The sequence below is a fragment of the Heptranchias perlo genome, chromosome 19 (genome assembly GCF_035084215.1).
Source record: "Heptranchias perlo isolate sHepPer1 chromosome 19, sHepPer1.hap1, whole genome shotgun sequence".
Lineage (NCBI taxonomy): Eukaryota > Metazoa > Chordata > Chondrichthyes > Hexanchiformes > Hexanchidae > Heptranchias > Heptranchias perlo.
In genome coordinates, this window is record NC_090343.1 from 22481520 (window position 1) to 22498478 (window position 16959).

Below are 16959 nucleotides of genomic sequence, written 5' to 3' on the forward strand. Positions count from 1 at the left end.
TGTGCAGCTTAGGCTCTGAAAACTACAGTACTAGGGCTCAAGTGCCATCTAGTGGGCCTGTGAAGGAATCCAGAAGGTCTCTCAGTTCAGAAGATTTCCACATTTTTCTGAATTTGTTGTCTTACTAGCACAGTATTTCTGTTGCTGTACATCAATAGAAAACATTTTCTGCAATGCAATGTTTTCCTTTGGGTGACTGACACTGTCTTTCAGAAATAATGACAAGTGCAGGACTGTGTCAGTATCTCCAGGATATCCCTAGGAGTGTGACAATATTTGCGAGAATCCCTGGAAATGTATCAGTATGTATTAATGTATGTATTAATGTTGTTGTTGAAAGGGGGAAATCAAATTTTCCCCATCAAATATGTGAGTTATATTTGTGTGTGTGTTGTTACCTGAGGAGACATGACATGCATCTGGTCAAACTATCACTTCATTTTAGAGTGTTAAGTACCATTTTGTGCCACTGAATGAATATTAAGTTAATTTTTTAAAAATTGGCCAATTGGTACACTGAAATGATAGTGTCTGTGAGAAAAATGGCATACATGCCACAGTAACAACAAAGAAGTAATTTCCTCTCAAATTCAAGAAGTTGAAAAATTTAAAAAGTTATCACAACTGGTCAGTGGGTTAGATACTAGGCTTTCACTTATGGGATCTGGTTCAAATCCAACCCAGACATTTGGGATGAAAGTCTCCTCTATCTGCTGGATGTAAGGCTCCTATATGAAATGAGTTGGGTCTGTCTTAAATCAGTTCCTAATGAACATGGATCTAAAGCCCAAAACTGTTCCTAATTGGTAATCTCGTTCAGGGATGCCACAGGATGGCTGGTGTGGGAAATGGAAAAAAAGGTCAATAGGAGGGGCTTTTCTGAGGTTGTCGACTGGGACATATTGTGGGGTGGAGGCTATTCTCTACATTTGGCTGTGCTATACCTGGAAGTGCTTGATACTGACACTGGGTGCCTGAAATGGGAGTGGGTCCCATTCTCCAGCATTAATGCTTCTCACCTTGATGAGCATAAAGGGGTTTGATGAAATTTTTTAACCCAATTATTTGTGGCTATGTTCTATTTCTAAGCCATTTTTAAGAAGCACAACAGATGGTACTGAAGATATCACCTGTGTACCTCTAATTAAAGATAAAACAATCCTTCAGCGCATTGTTGTGTACAAGAGATGAAAACTGAAGACATTATTTGGGTTTTACACAATGGCATGTGTGCCATGAGATCTAGTGCAAGTTTAATTCTGTGGTTTCACAAAAAAACTTGAACCTTTCCTGTGATATCATGGATAGACTTGTCCAGTACTTATTTAGCTATACCCATACCAAGTACTGAATACATTGGGGACTAACCTTAGTTTTTGGGTATGTTGGGGGTTAACATTCATCATTAGATACAGTGATAATTAATCTTAATTATTGGACACGGGGTGGGGTTAACGTTAATCATTATGTTCATTGAAGGTTAACATTGCCCAAGAAGGAATTACATTTTCATAGCAAGCTCTCAGAAAATAAATTCTGTTACAAAGTGAGTTTAAATTTCAAACCTGGAACTTGCTACTTTGTAGTGCTTAGTACTACACTGCACAGTGCAATTACACACTGAGCTATTAAACACTCTTAATTGTATCATGTAACAAACTCTAACAGTTCACATGAGTTGTCAACTAAGGCAATATCACTTCATGTAATAAGAAAAGTAAGCCTTTTCCAGTTGTATATAATAATAATAATTTACATACAATTGAATCTCATTATTGCAAACTTTCATTACAATAAATGTTTTCCTGCTCCCAGCTAAGGCACTGTTATAAGTCAATAAAGTAAGTCAAAGATTGATGGGATGATCCCAATAAGAACTGCTTTCCTTCTCCCTATGAGTTTATAGTAATGTGGTTTGATTTTAACAGAGCTGTAGTTACCATATCATGAAATGTGCATAGTATTGTGTGCATGGTACACACTTTACTATAGTATTTGGAAAATCTTGTCACTTGACCTTTTAAAACTATAAACACACATTCAAATTAAAAAGCCCCTACTTCTGTAGCCCAGAAGTGTTTTCCAATCTTTACAGCTTGTATTGGAGGTCGGGCTGCAGCAGCTGGCAATAGAGGAAGAGGATCAATGGAAAATGGGAACTGTATGGCTGACAGAGAAGAAACTGGGAATATTGAAGGTGGTATATGTGCAGCATTTGCCATCATGGGGACAACACAACCTGTAGGGGACACTTTCTTTAACTGTTCGAGATGGATACTGCTGAGCATTGACTCCTTGTGATGACTTTGTTCTGCATGAGGAAAGCCGCCTGCGAGAACTTCAGCACTAAAATGAGATAAAGAGGTCAGCGCAGGCTGATGGGGATACCCTGCACTCCAGAGCTGATGGCTCGTCTCAACAGTCACAACTTCCCTCTGCGATGCACATGTGTTTAAATGTGACACCAGGCGAGCCTTCAAAGGATCAGAATGGTCTAGTCCTTCAGTCACACTGAGATATCTGGCAACTTCAGATAAGCATTCCCGAAATCCCAGGATCCGGTAATCTGTGGCAAATGCCTGAGTCTCAAAATAACCTATTAATTCAAAACAGTAAAATTAGAAACTGTGCAAAACACCTAATTGCAATAAAATCAATTACAGTATGACAATATTCTAACTTTGAAATGAACTAAAAGGCAAGATGATTTAAAACCACAAGGTATTATACTACACTCCACCACTGGCTCCACAGATTTATCAAGCGAGCCATACAGATCAAGAAGGTCCCAAGTTCAATCCCAAGTGTGTGATGAGTAGCTGCACTATAATTGGCCTCAGTGTCCCAAATTACAAAGTGGTGAAATCAGCCATCCAATTTCCCAGTTGGCAATGGGCTTCTGTGGATATCAAATGAGGAGAAGTCCAGGCTTGGCTGTGATGATCCCTGGCGGCCAAACAGCCTCCTGACGCTCATTGTCGAGGTTCACACATAAATGATGGGTGAAGTACTGGAGGATGACTGGTATCTGTGGAAGTGATACACATATCTGGGGTAATTTTCCGACTATGCCTTCTCGGCAAGGAGCCGCACCTAAATTTCCATTGTACGTTGCAGCGGTCAAAGTGTAAAGTCAGAAAACTGCCCACTATAAACTTGGGCACGGAAATCAATGAGCCATAGTCATGGCCCGCATGATTGTCTGTGCATTATGAATAAGAGATAGAGACCAAATCATGTAATTGAAGCAGAGAAGGATTAGGGTCTGATGCTGGAGTGAGAAAGGAGCATAGCATCAGGCTGTTATGGAGAGGGTACCAAAGTTCAAAGCTGAAGCAGAGTAGGAGAAAGAATGCAGTGGGGCAAGAGGCCAAAGAAGTAGTGGGAGGGAGCATAAAGTCTGAAGTAAATAGAAAAAAGGGCAGGCATTGAAGCTGGGAGGGGGAGAGGCTCAGTGCTTGATTTAAGGAGGAGGATTAACCGCATAATAGAACAGGAGTGATATTAGCAAGGCTGAGACAGCGGGAAGTCCAGGATTGAGGAAAAGGCAATTGAGAAGAGGAGAAGGCAATTGAGAAGAGGAGAAGGCAATTGAGAAGCGGTCAAGGCTGGGATCAAGTTCAGAGAATGGGGAACTGCCATGACAACTATACCCATATAAATGTTTTCCTTTGGTGGAATCTGATTGGTAGTTTTCTGTCCAATAAGAAAGTTGACTAGTGACAGTACAGATATTTGTCCATTGACAACTAAAAGATATATATATATATATATAAAATCTCACACATTTGCACAGATAAATTTCTAAACAAAAACATGCATTCACATCTTTTTTTCATTTTTGCTATCATTGCTTGACAGTAAGCTCCAGCAAAAATATGAACGTTTTATTTCACACGTGTTAAACCTGACAATGAATTTGGCTACTGCTCATCATGAACAGTATGTGCTTCCCATAGAAATCACAGCACACAAGGAGGCTATTCAGTCCATCGTGCCTGTGTCGGTGTTAACTCTTCAACTGCAGCTATCTAATCTAATCCAATTTCCCTACCCTTCGCTCGTATCCTTTTCTATTCTTCCTTTACAAATACTTATCTAATTCTCTTTGAAATGATGTAATAGTTTCTGCCTCAATAGCCATTTCCGGTAAAGCATCCCATGTTCAAAAACCACTGTGTGAAAAAAGTTCTTCTAACCTTACCCTTCATTTTCTAATGATAATCCTGAGTCTAAACCTTCTTGTTACCAATTTGCCAATCAGTGGAAATAATATTTCGCTATTTACCTTTCATAATTCTGAAAAGCTCTATTAGATCCCCGTTAACTTTTTCTGTTCCAGTGAATAACACTCCAACTTTTCAAGCCTTTCTTCATAACTATACCCTCTCATTCTTGGTATCATTCTAATAAATCTTTGCTGTACCTTTTCCATGGTTACGATGACATGCTGCATTCTGGTCATGTACTATACAATGTGCTCCATTCCTTCAACAAGTTGAAAGGAATGTTCATAATGAGTTTATAGAAGAAAAGCTAATTTCTCAATTAATCAACTGTACATAAGCCACAGAGATTCCACTCCATTCTATGCCCATGTTCTGCTATGCTAATAAAATTTGCATTGAAATAATATCTTACCATGCCAAAACATCTCAAAGCTCTTTACTTACAAATTACATTTTGAACTACAATGAACAAGGAACATCCCACAAACAGCAATGAGATGAATGATCAGTTAATCTGTTTTTTGGTGCTATTGGTTAAGGGAGGAATGTTGGCCGGGAGGCCAGGAGAATTCTCTGTTCTTCTTCGAATAGTATTGTGGGATCTTTAATGTCCACCAGAAAAAAACAGAATAGGCAGATGGGATCTCGGTTAAATGTTTCATCCATATCATGATGCTACAATAGAATCCTGGCCTCGCCCCTCCATCTCTGTAACCTCCTCCAGCCCTACAACCCTCCGAGATCTCTGCGCTCCTCCAATTCTTGCCTCTTGCGCATCCCTGATTTTAATCGGTCCACCATGTGCCTTCAGCTGCCTAGGCCCTAAGCCCTGGAATTCCCTTCCTAAACCTCTCCGCCTCTCTACCTCTCTCTCCTCCTTTAAGACACTCCTTAAAACCTACCTCTTTGACCAAGCTTTTGGTCACCTGTCCTACTATCTCCATATGTGGCTCGGTGTCAAATTTTGCTTGATAATGCTCCTGTGAAGCGCCTTGGGAAGTTTTACCTCGTTAAAGGAGCTATATAAATGTGAATTGTTGTTGTTGTTGTTGTTGGAGCCACACAATGCACATAAGAGATGGCAGTATGTTGAAGTCACTTCACTACACTGGCACCTTCAGTTGCCTTGATACAAACAGCAAGCTCTGAAGGATTACTGTTACCACACCAAGTCAATGTTTATACCATTGTAACTCCCAATTCAACCCCAGCCAGTCCAGATGAGTCTGAACTCCAGTCAAAAAGTAAAGCTTGTATTTTAGGTAGTGATGTAGAGGATATACCAGAATCAGAAACAACATATGATAAATATCTCCATAAGTGAGTTATGACCACAAACATGCACTTTCTAGCACAGGTCACTGGATAACAATCAGGAGTTTTCTGCTCTGTAGTCCAGGAGTGCTGAAGCCAATTTTAACAACTATCCAGCTAACTCAGCACAGGCCGGGGATTGAACATGAGGCATTTGTGTTTGTTTTTCACATTTCATTTTTTTAACATAAATGTAGTTCCAAGATTATCATAAAATAATAGTAAACTACTGTTTAAATGGCCTGGAAAGTAGTCTTATTCATGTCTGCAATAGATACATTATTTACAACAAGCGTCAGTTATAATCAATATATATATATATATATATATATATTTATATATATATATATATATATATATATATATATATATATAAAACAATGGCTACTCAGTCACATCAACCAAATTGGACAACTTTTTAAAATTCACTACCCGCAGATCATAATCATCTCTGCTGCATTAGCTGGCACAAAGGTGTTGCCCACTCTAACAAATGGGCATAACAGCAGTACATTAACTTGGTGCTATCAATACACTTTCAAATGAGGAGGAAAACAAAACATTATAGTCCAAGATAGATATACTTGCAGGTAGTTTTAATATTGATTTACTTGTTTTATACATTACATTATGGGAATTACATGTAAACTTCTCATTTAAATGCCAAATCTTAACCACAGAAAAGATAACCAAGTGGTTATGAGTGAATTTTTTGATGGATTTTGGCTCTTAGCTTGCATTAATACTGCAGCTACCAGTCTCAGACTACTAGTATTGGTTCCAACCTGGCAGCACCTTGTTTATAGTGCCTGGCTCCAACTGCATTTCTCCTGCTTAGAGACATACACAGAGCCTCCCTCCCAGTCATTCAAATTTAACGCCTGGAATTTCCTCCACATTTCTGCACAGATACACCGTAATCTGGGTGCAAACAAATTACTTGGACAAATTAATTAAAGAATTTTAGACGTAAGTGCGTAACGCACATAACTACAATATGCCCCAGTCTCCTCAATCTTCTACGTCCGTCGATCAAACTCTCAAATGTGAGAATCCTCCAAATTGCACTTTTTCGGTAGGGGGGGGGGGGTGCTCTCTTAACATTGCATCCAGATTTTCAGGCGCAGTGGGAAGCAAAGTCATTTTTCTGGTCTTTTAATTGCAATTTTTTAATTAAAAAATTACCCTCACTGAGACCTGCTCTGTATTTTCCGTTTCTTTCAATGCATTTTTATGGCCTAAGTATGTCACATTAAAAACTGAAAAGCTTCCCCAATTGTTGGTTCTCAAACATGCTGGGGTAGAGTTTCTGCTTTGTAATTGCACCCAAAATGCACTTGAAATTGCTGGTGAGGTTACACTTCAAATTTCCGCTAAAATGTATTTGCATAATCACCAATGTAAAATCTCCCATGAACCAGCAAAATAGAGCAGTGTAATAGAACGTAATCATTTTTTTTTCTTTCCATTAAAAAGTATTCCTTGATGTATTTAAGAGTGGTAACCTGGTGCAGTTTTATTAATACAGCTGAAAATGGGTTTATCAGCAAAAATAAGCATTTTTAATAAGTCCTCCACTGAAAATTACTTTAAAAAACCGATACTGGTCCATTTAATAGTATCATCAGTGGTACACTGTCTTAGTAAATTAAATATTTTTTTTAATGAAAAAGTTTTTAAAATGTGCCTACTAGTGCCTGTGCGCCTAAAAAAATGAGCGCAATTTGAAGAGCCTTCCCTAGCCAGCACAATCAGTGGAATCTTGTAATTTCGACCTGGGGTCGTGGCCAGTTTTGTGGGCAGGGCCTGATTCGGGCGATTTGAATCTTGAACCAGCGTAAAAGATCACGGAAAACACGAGCGGAAGTGGTTTTGGGTGTAACTCACATTTGAAATTCCCCGATCTTTTGTGCTGTTTTGGTTGACTCCACTCGATTGCACTGACATAACTAGCAGAAACAAGCGGCAACTTGATCCCACTGTGCCTAATGTTTATGGATGATGGTTAAATGAGTTGAAACTTCAATTTTATCACTCAAAGAAGAAATATATTGGTGTGGGTTTGATATTTCCTTGGGCCCCAATTGTTTACACTGATTTATGCCCATTTTAAATTCGGGCATATTCTAATGAGATTGGGAGGATACTTAGGTGCAACTTGACATTGGCAACATGGGCACATTTTCGGGTCTGACATCAGGGTTGCAACCGAGGAAGAAACTCCAGGCCTAAGTGCTTAATAACTGCTGGCAGGAATACCCACACTCTCTGAAACTTTCATTCAACTCCAGGTAAATTTTTAAAATTCCCAAGTTATTCCAGATTTAACACTGCACAGGAGTTCATTGGATATGTTCTTGGACACGATGGCGAGTTGAGAGTTAATAATCAAACTGAACTATAGTAACCATAGCTGGTTGATGGACCAGCAGGTTGTCTGGAAAGACAAGGAGAGAGGATGAGTTCTGTTCCGCTCCAGATGTTTGCTTATCAAAGGGAATGCTGGCTAGAATGGACATCGACCATGAGGGATTAATGTATAACTATAATACTTACGAATTAACCATAATATAGCAAGGATACAGAATGCTTTGGAATAAACATAGTGTCCTTGATAAGGCCCGGAGACAACTAATCATAAGGATGTAAAAGGAATTGGACATATGAAGGTCTGTCTATCTATGAAATATAACGTATGTTGCTTTTGTGGTAAACAACTAGGGTATATAAGGAAGAGTTCCAGAGATAAAGTTAGGCAGCAGGAGCGAGAGGATCCCGAGTTGTACCCTTTGTACTGTATGGACTGATCATCTTTTTTTTATTCGTTCATGGGGTGTGGGCATCGCTGACAAGGCCAGCATTTATTGCCCATCTCTAAATGCCCTTGAGAAGGTGGTGGTGAGCCGCCTTCTTGAACCGCTGCAGTCCGTGTGGTGAAGGTTCTCCCACAGTGCTGTTAGTTAGGGAGTTCCAGGATTTCGACCCAGCGACAATGAAGAAATGGTGATAAATTTCCAAGTCGGGATGGTGCGTGACTTGGAGGGGAATGTGCAGGTGGTGTTGTTCCCATGTGCCTGCTGCCCTTGTCCTTCTAGATAATAGAGGTCGCGGGTTTGGGAGGTGCTGTTGAAGAAGCCTTGGCGAGTTGCTACAGTGCATCCTGTAGATGGTACACACTGCAGCCACAGTGCGCCGGGGGTGAAGGGAGTGAATGTTTAGGGTGGTGGATGGGGTCCCAATCAAGCGGGCTGCTTTGTCTCTATACTGTATAAAGTCTGTTCCGTACACTCAACTGTCTCACGCTTACTTGAAGCATGTTGCCAGAACCACAGAGGGAAGGAGGTTGACTAACAGAGTTCTGCTCCGTGCAGCATGAAACCCAAGCAGTGTGAGACTGACTTCTCCAGGAGGTTTCACACCAGTGAGCCCTGAGATCAGGTTGGGTCGTAACTCTAGAGTATAATCTTGCAGGGCAAGGTTTCCGGTGTGGAGCCTCACTACAGGTTGCAAAATTAGGGCTCCAGGGTTGCAGCCCTCTCTTCACTATTGCACTCACTGCCACGAAGGCTTCACGCATGGAGCAAAGCCCCACAAAATACCTCCCACATTACAACCTTAGCAACAATTCAAATTGGAAAACACTCGCTAACATTAAAGTTGCAGTATAAATATATCTTTTGGATATGATAGCTGGGGTCGGGCCCTTTATTCCCCAGTTCACACCTTTAAGGAACCAACTTCACTGCTCAAAAACACTCAAAATTATGCTCACCTTTTCCGCTACTTGTATGTAGGATTTTTAAATGATCAACCGTCATTTGTAGTATTTCAGCTTTTTCCAGTTTTGTCGATCCCTGCAAAACGAGTGAACATATTGTGGCTGTTAGACAAGACGTTTCGGTCCCAGACAACGAATGCAACCACATTAACCTATGCAACCAGATTTTTTCTTCAACATTTCCTCAGATTATTTTAAACTTGCTTTTCTCAACAATCAATACTAAAACAAAAGCAAAATGCTGCGGATGCTGGAAATCTGAAATAAAAACAGAAAATGCTGGAGAAGCTCAGTAAGAGAGGCAGCATCTGTGGAGAAAGAAACAGAGTCAATGTTTCAAGTTGAAGAACTGCAAGATGTTAAAAGAGCTAATGTTTTTGAGCAAGTACAGAGCCAGGGGAAAAGGGGGGCGGGAGAGAGAACAAAAGGGAAGGTATGTGATATGGTAGAGGACACAAGTGATTAAATGACAAAAAGGATGAATGTGCAAGGTAAGGAGTGTGGTAATGGGACAGGTTAAGAAATGAAAGATTGATCAGGAGTAGCTATGAATGGCAGCAGCAGAACCATTACCAGCACTAGACCACCGAAAAATGGGAGCAGTAGTTATGATCTGAAGTTACTGAAATCAATGTTGAGTTCGGAAGGTTGTAAAGTGCCTCATGAGGTGCTGTTCCTCGAATCAATAATAAAATCTGCACCGAGTGTATGGCTACCACAATGTATCCTGCTTAGAACTGTACAGTAAGGTTAAGTCCTACTTGTTTCTCGTAGGCACTGGGAACCAGTCGGCGAAGTTCCGACAAACTGTTGTTAATCCGATCTCTGCGACGTTTCTCAACGATCTGCAATTAAACGAAAGGCCAATTTTAGTCAAGTTTACAAAGTTACCTTCCCGCTATTGCAGACAGGAAGCGAAAAAATGCAGATTGTTCTTCGGGAAAAAAATAAACGTACTCCTCGTCTTTTCTTCCTTGCCTGGTTCTGGGAGAAAGTCGATGGTAACACAGACTTCGAGTCTGCTGCCTTCATATTCCTATTTAAAATAAGATTGATATTTCCTTTCAATCAGATTGTTAAATAATGTAGTCTTTTGATCATGATCCGCCACTAACTATGGGGTATCTCAATAACTACAAGGTAAATTACAGTTCGGGGGTTAATGAATAAAGAAATAATTCACGGTTTACCCATTTTCTTCTTCAACATCTAATTCACTGTCCGAGGAGCTGAATTCCAAAGATCTCTTCATCGTTTAACGGCTCGCCTTCTTGTGGAATGCCCTTCTGCTCTGAGTGACGTGTTGGCTGCAGCGCAGTTACAAATCCAAGCAGTTTTCCCACGGTATCAGTTTATCAGCTCGACAGCAGGTCTCAACCCTCCTGAGACAGCTCGCCCGGGCCTGGTTTTCTTTTACTCATCGCTGGTTGGCAGTCCTGGGCTTCCCTCTGAGGAATGGTTCTGCAGTTGGTCTGGCGATCACTGATGACTTGCAGCAACCTCTCTCTACATAGGGTCGGCACAGTGGTTATAGAATTTTCCCCTCCCAAGCCCAAGGTCAGCCGAGGCCAATTGTGCCCCTACTCCAGCTGCGACCAGCTAACTCAACACAGACTAGGAATCCAACCTAGTATCTTTGTGGTCAGAGACACACTTCCTTTACCAACGGAACCATTGGGAGAGCACAGTTTGGATCTTTAGTAACTTGTTGATGAGCCCTACTACCTCATTTCACTTTCACATTCAAGGCAACCACATCAGACAGAGTAGATCTCCATTTATATTTTTGGTTCTCAGCTGGACGCCGTTGTTTAACTTAGATATTTTTGTGCCTGTGCAGTAGTGGGTGAGCCTTCAAACCAAATGTAAAGAATCCTAGAAACCCAATTAATATCTTAAAATCTGTTGCAACAATCCTACACTCAACACAAAAGAGACCAACAGCCCAAATCAATACAGAGGGTTAAAATCTTTTGTTTAATATCTTATTCTTTAGAGGTATCCACCTCATCTACATTTGTCCTGATCCAGTATTATACCAAGTATCCACTGGAACTGAGATAGCAAGATTGAAGGTGTCAACAAATCTCAGGAACTATATACTCCGTAGGGATCAAAGGGACTTATTTGAACCCAGTCTGTATTAAAATAATTGTTCAGATTGTTCTTACATCAAATCATATGTGCAACATTTTGCTTCCCCCCCCCCCCCATAAACAGCACCATGAGATATTTTTCTATATTAAATGTGCTATATAAAAGCAATTTGTTATTATTATGCCACCAGTTTCTTTGTCTCCATATATGTGATATTCTGATGTGACCAACAATAAATGATAATAGTCGGAGTCAGACAGGGACTTTTACAAATGTACATGTATTTGCTGTTTCCCATCTGATCCATTTACTTTCTGTGGTGGTCTACACCAGCCAAATTATCTGACACTGAAGAAATGATGGTCTTGTCTTTGGCAATGCCAGTATTGTGCCACAATGACAGATTCTATTGGAATAGAACTTGGAGGTTTCTTAGATAGAAGATATAGATAGACGGGGGGCTCGCCACTGTGAAGTTTCTGGACAGGCTCTGTTTCTGGAATGATCAAAAATACCCTGCTATAAGAAGGCTGCAATGGAGTTTCCAAATTGGCAACTGGAGAAATTAATCAGATCTGATTTTACAAAGTTTGAAATATTTCTCAACTTGTCAGTGAAATGAATGGCATAAACATATTATGAATTCTGTCACTTGTGCTGCATGTATGCAGAATTCACTGGATGAGATTGCCAAACCCTTTCGAGTGAGGCTCCCTAAGCCTTGGAAATCCCTCCCTAAACCTCTCCCCCTGTCCACCTCTCTCTCTCCTCCTTTAAGACACTTCTTAAAACCTACCTCTTTGACAAAGCTTTTGATCATCTGTCCCAATACCTCCTTATGTGGCTTGGTGTCAAATTTTGTTTGATAATGCTCCCGTGAAGCACCTTGGAATGTTTTACTACGTTAAAGGCGCTATATAAATGTAAATTGTTGTTGTTGATAGTGCATATTTAAGGGCATTGTTACATTGCAGGTACCAGTCTGAGATAGGTACCTGTTTTGAGCAACGTAGAACAGCGGATCGGAGTTATACTGTTGACTCAGCCACCTTCTGGGCAGGGAAAACGGAGCTTCACTCACGAACACCTGAATGTTTTTAATGGTAGCAGAGAGTTGACGAAACAACTAGCCCTCTGCCAAAGAGTAAAAATACTTTAAAAGTTTTCGGGGTAAGGTTTCTAAACTTTGCTTCACGCCAGTGCGAAACCAAAGTTGTATAAAACTATTGCCTTAAGGTGGTGTCACGCTGCTTGCTGAAATTCAGTTCAGCACAATTGAACTGTACCACGCAGTTTGTGTCAACGAGAAGCTAAACTTGATCAACAAAACATGTGGAGTACAGCTCATCTGGGGCAAGTGCTGAGTATCTACATATTTTGCACGTGTACCGTAAATGTTTTATCACACACATAAGAATCCCGAAAATGAACCTAGAAATTGATGTTGTAAATATTATCAGATAAACACTTAACATGTTCATTTCACTTTCCTTTATTTGTTATTTTAAGGATGGTGTTAACCGAGTTACTTGCAATTTGTTAATATCTCCAATAAAACAGTGGACAAAGAACGTGCTCTGCCATTGTCCGCCAATATTGCCAACAATAATTTCTAAACTCAAATCTCACCAATAGCCTATTAACTTGTTTGGAGATTTTTAAATTAGGCAGCAACAGAAGAGGGAGAGAAAGTTCACTGAGGGCACGTTTCCTGACACTGGGAGAAATATGAGACACAAGAGGCGCCAGCTAGCGCGGCTGTACGTCCCACACGTGCGACTCAGGGCAGCGTGGGAAGGTCGAGCAGCCGCCGGGATCCTGCAGCAAACTCAGGCTGCTGTTAAACAGGCGCCTGCTGAAGGGTTGCTTCAGAGCTGGCGACTGGCCGTCTGTGTTACAGCGTGATCCGGAACTTAAGACAGTTTGAAGTTTAAATCACTGAATTTGTTTGACCAATGCACCAAGTCATCGTAAAACTCAATCCTCTTTAGAAAATAGTCAAACGTTTGGCATGTTTCTTCTTAATTTTAGCTTTCAGTAAACGTGTCAAAGAAGAACAGATGAAAGATCAGGTTTAAAATCTGCAAAATAAAATCACTCGGTAACACAAAGGATTATAACTAGTGAGTTGTGCTAATCGTGTTACTCCTGATTTAGCAGCAGACAGTATTCATTGGAAGCAGAACGTTTTTAAAACCTCTTTAAGGATTCGAGTTTACTGCAGTTTCCCTTGGTTGTCTAATAATGTTTCAGTTCATTAATGGTATAAACCTGATACTAGATCTCACATTCCCGATAACCGGTGAAAAGTTTTTTTATTTGTAGTTTTCCCATGTCATCTTCAGCTACTGCTGCTAACTTTTCCTAGAATATTTTTCACGTAACTGAATAAAAGTCAACCCGACATTAACAATTCTACCTTGGGTAAAATACATCAGCTATTTTATATAAAACATCTATCTATTTCAATTATTATATCACCACTGGCACCAGGGTGTAATTATAGCATGGTAAATTTAAATATGCAGCTTCCATTATAAATGTGAACACAGGAATTCATGATGGAAAAGTTGACAACAGGAAGTAAGATTTGGTGGAAGTGCATTAAAACGTGATTTTTAATTTATTAAGATATGGCTCTATAATATATTAAGAGTTGCATATAGCAAGCACTTTCTGTAAGTGTCACAATTACTTCTTGCAACACTTTGTCACATTTTGTTGATAACACCCCTATTGTTATAAAGCAGTATGTCCTGTAACTTTGAGCATTGCTACAGGATATATATATATGTCTGTGTGTGTGTCTTGACTCTAATATGCATTATCACACTTTGGGCAAGGGAGTGGGTTGGAAAAACAAAATGGTGGGCAAACCTGGTAGTTACAACAGCATTACTTAGTGGTGGAAGGCCTACAAGATTAAATATTATAGAAGATACGTGATACCCTGTGTTGACATATAGGTTAAATTACGCAGGTGTGTCTCTCTAATTTGAACATATAGTTGTGATGGAAATAAAGAAATGACTGAGAAATTGTGACACAGAAAATAAGATTAATGTGTACAACCATTTAATATATACAGGGCCAGTTAGCAGCCAAACATCACAACCATACTCCAGTCCACAGATTGCCCATGAACAATGCCACAGGAGATTATAAAAGTTTTGATATGCATCAGTCACATGTCAGACATCACACTTTCACACACATGCAAATGTCTGTATTACACTTAAAGTGTAGTAAATGGAAAGAAACATGGTCATTTCCTGATGGCTTCTTCTAACCCTTAAAATGGAGTTGAAGATTTACAGGTATCTGTCAATAAGAAGGAAAGAAAGAACTTACATTTATAAAGCACCTTTCACGACCTCATGAAGTCCCACAGCACTTTACAGCCAATGAAGCACTTTTGAAGTGTAGTCACTGTTGTAATGTAGGAAACGCAGCAGCCAATTTGTGCACAGCAAGATCCCACAAACAGCAATGTGATAATGACCAGATAATCTGTTTTTTATTGATCTTGTTTGAGGGATAAATGTCGGCCAGGACACCGGGGAGAACTCCCCTGCTCTTCTTCGAATAGAACGGTGGGATCTTTTACGTCCACCTGAGAGGGCAGACGGGACCTCAGTTTAACATCTCATCCATAAGAAATCTCCAGCAACAGAAAATGTCCTCTAACTGGCATGCGGATCCACCTACGAGCCATTAGCTTGTAATCGGCCTCAGGTTGTGCCTATATAGCAATTAGATCTTGTGGCCTTAAAGAGCCATGCCATTTACACACAGATCTGCCTTAACAGCAAAATAATATATTCTACATTACATGGTACAATGTCTTCCAATTTACTGTGAGCAACACCGCTAGTTTTATATATATATGAACGAGAGAGAGATTCACTTCAAATAAGTTTCCAAATAAGATAAATCAGTCTGGTATTTGGCTTATTATTCAGTATCATTGTAAGTCGCTGGATGACCAAACAGTTGATAATGGGGATTTGAGCTTATTGTGATTGCTCCTACATGTGTTTCTCTGAGTCTCCGAATAAGTTTTTTTGGCTATGTTACTAATCCTGCCAAGCAGGAACTGCAAAGATACACACTGTAGATAGGACATGATGGCTTTAGTTGTCTAGTGCAGCAGGGATTTTATTTGTGGATGAAGTTGAGAGTTCAGTGCCTGGCAGTGTAAGCCAAAAAGTTTGATCAGGACAGTATGAATAGCTGCTTAATCACCAACATAATTGCAATCTATTTAGCAGTGTCTCTCAAGCTGCAGTTAATAGAGATCTCTCTCCCTGTAGAATTGCCAGAGGTAGAGGAAATATTTTCCCACAACAGTGGAGAAACTACTGAAATTCAATCGCCGTGTGACTGCTGGCCTCTGCTGTAACTAGCACTGCTGCTCTGCCTTTCATTACACACGCTTTGTGCACAGATTTGCTGTATAAATACAGCTGTGGGTTTGTCTTGCTGAGACGAGTACTGGCAGATTCCCATTTCTATCCCTAACAATAAGTGCATTTGCTTGCAGAGGGTTTTGATTTCCTTGTGCCCTCACTCTGTTGCTAACACAACATAGACACCAAACATGCTCTAACTTGTAAACTATGACATAAAAGGATCACAGTGTTATGCGGATTTTTTCACTAAAGTTTTTAAAATGCTCCACACATACTTAGAAAAAGTTGGTTTCTCAGCTGAAATGTTGTTTACATTTAACCACGAGCTCAGAATTAAATTTGTTAAAGATGGTAATTTTTTATCTGGATCCCATCAGCTATGGTTTTGTGAAAAACCACAATGTTTAATTGGAATTCACTCAAGTAAGCAGGTTCATTTCATACAGAAACAGAATAGAAATGTTAATGCATGTATATTTTAAGTATCTGTATAGCAGTGACTGAAGTGAACAGCAAACAGCAGTATTTTGTTAGAGACAATGGCCTAAAAATTTGGGCGCACCCATTTCTGGGTGTGTTGGGGGAGAGGGGCCCTGAATGGCGAGGCCTGAGCTGCACCTGATATTGGGCCTCGGGCTTCATTACCATCAAGCCGGCGAGCTACGGACAGTAACAGGCAGCTCGCTGGTGAAGCAGGATTGCAGATTAGGCCACTGTGATGCCAGCAGCGGCCCTCAGGTAAGAGATGAAGGGGGGCGACCGGGAAGGGAGCGACCGGGTCATGAAGGAAGCAGTGGCTAGCGGCGGGGGGAAGGTAGTGATGGCTGGCAGCAGCACACGTTATTTGAATGTGGGATCGGAAGGCGCACTCTTTGAGCTTCTGGGGAGGGGGTGGGGGAGAGTGTTCTGAGTGGAACCTCTTTCTGCATCAAACATGGTCCCTGACATGGGAACATAGGAACAGGAGTAAGCCATTCAACCCCCCCGAGCATGTTCCGCCATTCAATTAGATCATGGCTGATCCTTATCTTAACTCCATCTATCGACTTTGGTTCCATAACCCTTAATACACTTGCCTAATAAAAATCTATCAATCTCAGTTTTGAAATTTTCTATTAACCTAGCCACA

General features: G+C 40.4%; 1 protein-coding gene across 1 annotated transcript; it reads right to left on the reverse strand.

Moving 5' to 3' along the window:
• Positions 1-1784: 1784 nt before the first annotated feature.
• On the reverse strand, positions 1785-10592 carry LOC137335230 (hairy/enhancer-of-split related with YRPW motif protein 1-like). The gene is made up of 5 exons (XM_068000473.1): positions 10512-10592; positions 10279-10357; positions 10083-10166; positions 9316-9397; positions 1785-2596 (listed from the first exon to the last, which is right to left on the reverse strand). Exons 1-5 carry the CDS (start codon positions 10571-10573, stop codon positions 2046-2048), a joined length of 858 nt encoding a protein of 285 aa, XP_067856574.1. The 5' UTR covers positions 10574-10592; the 3' UTR covers positions 1785-2045.
• Positions 10593-16959: the final 6367 nt, after the last annotated feature.